The following is a 7,815-nucleotide window of genomic DNA, read 5'->3' as shown; positions in this document are numbered from 1 at the left end:
TCACGGGGAACACAGCCCCCTTCCATAAGACTTGGCCATCACGACAGCATGGCGCCTGAACGATGTCACCCTTCTTCCGCTCTCGATCGGAGCTGGGGATTTGGGGAAACAATGTGTGAGGGATTGAACGGGCGTCATGGGCGTCATGGGCGGCATCTCGTAACCAAAGTCCCTAGCCCCCTCCTGCAGGATACGATTCAGTAATCCCCAATTCGTTTCCAATGATCCTCCTCTCACCTGGACGAGCCAGCCCGGTCCATTGCCTCCTTCCAGGCTAGGGCTGTCACTGCCGGCACCAGGAGTCGATCTTGGCGCGTCTGCACGGGCGAACAAGTGCGCCAGTATCTTCTGGTGATCCCCGTGGGTGGAGAGTGTTGCTGAAGGGGTTCGTGTCAATCAGATGGCATGGGTGACAGGCATGTTTGGAGAAGTTGTCCCTTTCATTTGCAGGCTTCATATTCCCCCGACAATGTTTCGTTCTCGAGATGCCCTGTAAGTGCGAACGTGGCAGACGACAACAGGGAAAGAAACGAAGCATAGAAATGAAATGGTATGGGACCAATGTCACCCCCCCCCCCCCGTTCCCAGAATTCCCGTCCCATGGTACTTTGGGTGATCGCCCTCGCTTCTGACCCGCCAGGCGGGAGGGAACACTCCCACTCCCACATCATCCAGCCCCCCTGACTATGAACGGATTTCACCGGTCCAGGGCCCCGATGGAGCGTTCGTCTGCGGCCGCGAGGCGCATATTGCCCATTCACGATGAGCCTTGGAGATGAGCATCATCATCATCATCGATGCAGTCAAGCTGCCCGTGTCGCTTCCGGGCTGTAGGGTATGTCGCCTATTGAAGCAGAGGGCGGATGGTCAGGGAGGATCGAGCAAATGATCCTTCATCTGTGTAATATGATCGACCCGAACAACTCTTGGCTACCAGCAAGGCTCCCAAGAAAGAATGTAACTATAATAACCATATTGTGTCTTCACGTTTGTCGGTGCCAAATTGCTATTTATCGCAGTCCAGTCCGTACAACGGTGCAGTGGATGCAACCTTGACCAGGCCTAGCGGCGCACAAGTTGTTGGAAAAGGGAATGATTGATATGACAGGGCTCTCACATATCGGGTCACAATGTGACCCAGGCGGCGGAGCTCATACGCGGCTGACATTTTAAGTTGGGGGGTCTAGGAGACCGTCTACCGCTAGACGTAGAAAACTCACCATCGTCCGGACGAATATCCATAGCGTTAGGTGAGGTTAGGTCGGTAGGATGCACTACGACGCGACGACGGTCTTCTAATCATTCACATGTCTCACAGCCGCTCCTCAGCGGCTCACCTGAGGCGAGTGGAAAAGGTGGAGGGGGGAAAAGAAATAGTCATTGGACTTGGAGCTACTCACTCTCAAACCGTTAAGTCCCAACGCTCGTCCATAACAACGCTCAGCTCCATACTCGAGGAGAACTGACCGGTCTCCTTCTTGCCTGCGGTTGACTAGACGCCTCTGTACCAGTACCTGGCCCCTGCCCATACGTGTCTTAGTGCTGTTAGTGGCCGTTGGTCATGTCTCGTCCTTCACGTGGCTTGAGACACACCTATGTCTCAGCGACCCCCAAGTTCCGATGCGACACTCGGCGGACGCGATACAAGCCACACTCCGTCCTTGCTAATAAGACACATGTCTTGTTCTCCTGCGGACTGTATGGGGCGTCACAGTCACGTTTTCTCGTGGTCAGAATGATCTGCGTATGTATGTCTGCCAAACTCTTGGCTTTTCTCGTGGTTGACTCCCCTGCCCGGCATCGTCATCCTAGCGTCTGCATGTTTCACTGAGACTTGAGTGTGCTCCGAGACGGCTGACGTTTTGACGATCATCAATCATCCTTTCCTTCTGAACAACCTCTGCCGCATACCGTGGCTTGTTCGAGACGCCTGTCGACATGTGCCAGCTATCACTAGGCCAGTTCAGACCACCACTTCGTGAGCCCTGCTCGCGGTAAATGCCATCCATGTTGACTTCCCCGAAGCAATAGCCTGCATACCCTACTGGGCCAAGGAGCAGCCACTCTCTTAGCGAGGCCGCACTTAACGTGTCGAGTGCGGCTCACATTGCTTTTTCCATAGCCTTGGAGCGCACGCACCCCTCCGTAGTCAGCCCTTGGAATTACCACTGCCGGTGTCGTTCTAGGTTGCGTCGTTGAAAGAAAAGCAAACAATACCGTGCGCCCGACTAAGCAAGTGTTGCTGCTGACGAGAAGATGACCGAAGGCCCCTGGGCTCGAGCGAAAGGGAAAAGAAGCAAGGGAGCACATTACTCCGAGAAGGCTTCCATTCACCGCCCCCAATTGTCAACCGCCCGCGCGCCAGCATGAAAAGAAAGCAAAACAAAACGCCATGCCGCAGCATGTCCGCCCGCCGATCTCCATGTCCTCGCCCCCCGAAATTCTGCGGGCGAGAAGAAACAGAGAAGCAATTCACAGCCCTCGACGGCGTGGTGCGTGGGCCTCGTAGCGTGGTGTTTGAGACAACCGTTTTGCTTCCCCGTCGCCCAGCCAGCCTCCAAGCTGGAAAACCTGGCGCTTGGGATCGTCGTCACCTTTCGGTCGCATCTGCTTGTCGCGCGTGGCATGTACTTACGAATATGCAAGTACGTACGTGCATGTGAGCGTGTGAGTGTGTGTGTTTCCACATGTGTACATGACCGTCGCCGAGCTGTACGCAAATGGACCAGATCAACAAGTAGGCTGCGTCGACGCAGGGCGCGAGCGCATCCCACACCCCCGTTGATCGAAGATGATAGACTATCGACGTCGCTTAAGCCCCAAGAGCTGCCAGGCAGAGGTCAAGAAGCGGAGGTCCGCCAGTTCGAACCCGTATGCCATGTGTCCGCGAAGGCGGCTTCTGGACTAGATGCGCAACCATGAGCGGCGGGTCCATCCTAGTGACTTTGGACATTCTGCTAAGGCAGTCATCTTGCGGTGGTCTTGTTACACGTCTTGAAATAAATTTACAAGTAGTCAAGCCAGCTTGTCGTTGCCCAATGCCCCCAAAACAAAAAAGAAACGAGAGACCGCAACAGTGAGCGAAGGGTGTAGTGATGTGAGATGCATCAAAAGCAGAAAGAATGCATGTTGTCCCCCTTCAGAACAAAGCCAGAAAAAAACGCCTTACGCCTTGCCGTACGCTCGTCTCCCACCAGCGCGTGTATCTCATATGTCCCGCAGCCTTAATCCCCCCTTGGACTCTCTCCCTTCCTCCTTCATCGGCCCGGAAGAAACAATGGACACAACCCGGCCGCCGCTATGTTTTCCCAAGCCAGTGACAAAAGAAAAAGAAATGGGGCAGGGAGGAAGCCTCCCTGCAAAGTAACGTCAAGTTATGGTATCATCCTTCTTCATCCTCCAACGTTTTCCACGTCCTCATTACTTCCTGTCCTTCCGACATAATCCAAGCCCCCCCCCCCCACCATCGCCTAGTGGCCAGCCTGCCAGAGAGCCGGACCTCCATGAGGCCCAGGACCACTGGATAAGACACGGCACGGCACGGCTCAGACGCGGGTCATTGGCTTCCTGCGTACGAGGAAGGGGCTGGGCATCTCGTCTCGCTCGGGATCCCACACAGCCGCCGGCTCACCGCCACTGGGGCGACGCTCCGCAACCCTCTCCTTGAAGTTGCGCTTTGGGCTCACGTTGAGGTTCGCGTTCTCGCCGCCAGCAGCGATGACCGCAGAGAGGGGGCGTCCGCCGGCGCGAGCCTGCTGGAGCTCCACTAGGGTGCGCCCCCTGATGTTGTTCTTCACCGCAACCTTACCAAGGGGCTCCTGATCCTTCTTGGTGACGGAGGGCTTGCGAGACAGGTTGCCCGAGGAGGTCTCGGCACCAGCGTTGTTGTTTGCCTGAAGGTTTCGTGGCCGATGGGATCTTGCTCAGACGGCGATTCGGCGACGGACAACGCTCTCCGCCGCCACGGGCTGAGTTCGGACCCTGCCCAGGGAGTGAGGGTAACGTCTTGTTCGAGTTGAGCCCCGTGGCAGAGGACATTGTCTTCATGCGTGGCACCGGAGCCGTCTTTTGCGACGTCAAGACGGGACGTGTCTTCGAGGTGAAAGGGTTCTGTCTCGATCTGATGTTGCGTGTCGGGGATGGGATGATGTCCTCATCATCCGATTCCATGAGCGTAGACTCGCGGGGCACATTCCAAACAGCATTGGCCGTGGCTGTCGCGTTGGCGCTAAAGATGTTGCCGGGATTTGTGGATGGGGCCTTGGTTGCCTCGTTGCGTCTCGGTGACAGGGACAGCGATGCGATGGCCATCGGCGAGGGCGACACCATCTCGATATCCATGGGTGTCCCGGCGTGGCCTGCAAACATGGTTTGGGCGCGGCCAAAGGGAGTGCGCGCCGTCTTCTTCGGCCCGTCGTTGGGGGCTTCCGGGCTGTCGTAGGAAAGGTCGGTGAGATCTGTCGTCGAAGGGAACTCCCCGTCTCCTTCACCATCGCCAGCGCCCACCGACGACCTCTCGTAGTCAGTCCTGTCAACAGATACAGACGAGGACATGCTTGTCTCGTGCAGCATTGGTGCTTGCAGGTTAAAGGTGGGCGCCTTCTTGCGGAGCTCCTCCTGGACACGCGAGTGCACTTCATCCTCGAATCTCTTGTTCAGTCTCTCCATCTCGAGCTGCACGAGGCGGTCAATCTCGAGACGCGCCTTGACTTCCCATTCCCTCCGCAGAGTGTTGTCGATTTCTTGGCGCGTGTAGTCCTTCTCGGCCTCGAACCTCTCCATCTTCGACTGCAGCTCCTTCTCTCTTTGGGCAAGGGCTTCCTCCTTTGCCTTGAGCATTTTGTTGAAGTCGACTGTCTCCTTCTCCTTGCGCATCAAGCGCACAATGGGGAGGTGCAGAAGCTGCGCCGTGTCGGGCGGCGGTCTGGATTCACGCGCAGACAGTCTTTGATGGTGCCCATGAGCTCTGGCGAGTAAATGTCCGGCAGCGGGTTGACCTTGCCCTCCTTGATCTTCTGTACGAGCTGGAAGTGCGTCTTTGCGTTGAACGGCGGCTCCCTGGCGCACAGCTCGTACATAATGCAGCCGAGCGACCAGATGTCCGACTTGAGCGTGTACTTTTCGGCAGCACAGATTTCTGGCGACATGTAGAATGGCGTACCGACGTAGGTTGATGCGAAGTCGTGAGACTGGATCATCTTGGCGAGGCCAAAGTCACCAAGCTTGACGGAGTTGTCTTCACCGAGAAAGACTGCAGATGGTTAGCTCGCGTGCCTCTCCCTTCCGTGAGGCCACTGTCATGTCGACTTACCATTCTCAGGCTTGAGATCGCGATGGAGGATAGTCATGGTGCCAGCAGGAACCTTTGGCCGGACCACGTTGCTAAAGAGGCCCATGGCGTTGTTGCCGGCCTCGGGGGGGTTGGTACCGTAGTGGCAGCGATACAAGGCGGTGACGAGTTGCGAGAAGATGCTCCAGACAAAGGATTCCTTGGCGCGCTCGCCCTTGACCGTTAAGTTTTTGATGATGCGACCGAGGTCGCCGTTGCCGCAGTATTCCATGTACAGGTGAAGGTCCTGGCTGGACTTGAGGTGCTCTCGGTGGAAGTAGCCGACGATGTTCTCGTGCCGTAAATGCGAGAGGATCTGGAACTCGGCGTGCAGCTGTTCACGCTCCTTGGCGGACATCTTCAGGTAGCTGATCTCCTTGCGGCACATGACGAAGTTGTCCGCCTTTCGACGGACCTTGCGGATGACGCCAAAAGATCCATGGCCTATGGAGAACAGAGAGAGCGCATGTGTCAGTGTTTGCGACGCGAAAGACAATGATGAAGATATGTGACTCGACATACCGATCTTCTCGAGGACCTCGTACTTGTCGCCCTCAGTCGTCATGATGGGCGATGCGCGATGAAAGTTGCAAGCAGGGAACACAAACTCCTAATTTCCATAGACGTCGCAGAAAGCTGTGGATAGAGTTTTGTGCTGCTTGGGTTAGTATCTGCCTGGTGTTGAGGGTGTCGAGATGGTGGTCGTGGTCATGCTTGTGCAACTTTGTGATCGCCGTCATTGGGCCTGGGTCACCAACTGGTGCATCGAGTAAACAGCTGGCGCGGGTGCCATGGCAACGGGGGGGCAGGTGGTCGGAACCTCTGTCGGCCCGCTGGTTATCGCGATAAGTTCCCGCGCGGTGCCACACCTCGGCGGTCGCGGCGCGCTTGGTGGGGGCTCATGATGACATATCCCATCGGAGGGGAGAAGGTGAAAGTGGAGCGGGCCTTGCCTCGAGTGGCGTAACGACTCTGGACCCCACCATCTCGACTCTCAGTGACAGGTGCAGGTTCGATGTGATGGATCATATTGTCATTTTCCGTATCATTTTCCATGTTGGTACATGACCTTGTTAGAGAGCAGGTCGGATATAGCCTCAGAACGTGTAGCAGCAATTTTGCTCTTGATCGTTGCTGCATTTTCTCCTATTCTCCTCATCCTCTTTCTATTCTGCCATCTATCCAGTCTCGAGTATGGTCCTACACAAAGGGCAACTGGAGGCCCAGCTGAGGGACGAGCATGTCCTCATAAAAACCGGCGTCCTTCGGGAAGAAAACCCCTTGGACCTGTCCGAGGGCTTTCACGACTTTCTCCAAGCATGCCGCCGAGGCGACCTCAAGAGATGCCAAGAGCTGATTTCCGCCGGTGTTAACATAAACGGCAAAGACAGCTTTGACTACACCCCCCTCATCGTTGTAGGTTTATGCAACATCCGTCGAGAGTAGAGTTTGTGATCCGAAGCTCTGATGCTGACCATGTCGCAAGGCGAGCTTATGTGGTCATTTCGACTTGGTCCGGCTTCTTCTCGAGTCTGGTGGGCGAACTCCCCGTGCTATCATGGTTGGCGGGCGTGCTAACATCGGTGTCGAGGTGCACTGGCGGAGCGGAATACTTTCCAAGGCGAGCGATGCATCTACAATGCCCTGAATAATCGAATCCGCAACCTGCTGCTCGAATATGATTATTCAAAGTCCACAGATCCCCTCCAGCCGTGGGCATCTCACATTACGTCTCTCCTCTCCAAAGACGTGCCCAAGACAGCCGACATTGGTCTCATCGCCGCCTCCGAATCTTTTCAGCTCCACAAATTCATCCTCGCTTCCAGATCTCCTTATTTCAAGAGGAAATTCTCGGATGCCGCAGGAACGAGGACCTGGAATCTACCAGCGACCATCCCGGCTGATGCCTTTCGCCTCGTGCTGCGCTATCTCTACCTCGGCGATATTCCGAAAGATCTTGTCGACCCACGTAGCATGGCGACCGAGGAGGAGGTTCTCACGAGCGCTGATAAGATCAGCAAGCAGCTTGAAATTGAGAAACTCTGGGAGGCGCTGCTGACGACCGATCGTCGACTGGCCCGCCAGCGGTACCAGGACGAGGTAAACCGGGCTCAGAAACAGATCGACAGTTTTTACCGGGAAAACGTCCTCCCGCATAGAATGGTCATCGACACAGAGAGGGTCAATGAGATTAAGTGGCGGCATGATAATGCCATTTTTGCCGATTGCCTGTTGCGCGCCGACGAACCCGACGACGAGCAGACACCTGAGAACGAGCCCGCCGACACGGACGCCGCGGCGAACGATAGCAGCATCCCAATCGGCCCCTTCACCAACGACAAGCCGAAGAAAACTAGGCGGTCCGTCGTGTACCCGGTACACAAGCCATGCTGCTGCGCGCCCTCTATTTTTGAGACCATGTTTTCGGGGCGAGTTCAGGGAGGCTCAGGGAGGAACAGCACCTGCACATGGGTTACGATTGACTG

The 7,815-nt window shown here is 56.0% G+C and overlaps 3 protein-coding genes across 3 annotated transcripts in view; 1 reads left to right on the top strand and 2 right to left on the bottom strand.

Annotated features, from left to right (window-relative positions):
* Nucleotides 1-2,009, bottom strand: VDBG_01833 (hypothetical protein; the record flags this gene model as incomplete). Its single annotated transcript, XM_003007599.1, has 5 exons — nt 1-183; nt 238-377; nt 702-828; nt 1,401-1,542; nt 1,912-2,009. The coding sequence occupies 5 exons, from the start codon at nt 2,007-2,009 to the stop codon at nt 1-3; spliced, it is 690 nt and encodes a 229-aa protein (XP_003007645.1).
* A 1,536-nt stretch (nt 2,010-3,545) lies between these two features.
* On the bottom strand, nt 3,546-5,894 carry VDBG_01832 (G2-specific protein kinase nim-1; the record flags this gene model as incomplete). Its single annotated transcript, XM_003007598.1, has 4 exons — nt 3,546-3,893; nt 4,057-4,830; nt 4,935-5,251; nt 5,312-5,894. 4 exons carry the CDS (start codon nt 5,892-5,894, stop codon nt 3,546-3,548), a joined length of 2,022 nt encoding a protein of 673 aa, XP_003007644.1.
* A 629-nt stretch (nt 5,895-6,523) lies between these two features.
* VDBG_01831 (BTB/POZ domain-containing protein) overlaps nt 6,524-7,815 on the top strand; it is a gene marked incomplete at both ends in the record, with an annotated part of 2,043 nt that continues 751 nt past the window's right edge. The window contains 2 exons of the mRNA XM_003007597.1: nt 6,524-6,745; nt 7,022-7,705. Of these exons, the coding sequence (XP_003007643.1) occupies nt 6,524-6,745; nt 7,022-7,705 (906 nt within the window). The remainder of the gene's footprint in view (nt 6,746-7,021; nt 7,706-7,815) is intronic.

The sequence above is a fragment of the Verticillium alfalfae genome, genomic scaffold (genome assembly GCF_000150825.1).
Source record: "Verticillium alfalfae VaMs.102 supercont1.2 genomic scaffold, whole genome shotgun sequence".
NCBI classification, from domain to species: Eukaryota; Fungi; Ascomycota; class Sordariomycetes; order Glomerellales; family Plectosphaerellaceae; genus Verticillium; species Verticillium alfalfae.
Note: the sequence above shows the minus strand (reverse complement) of the source record. Positions and strands in the feature narration are given on the sequence as shown.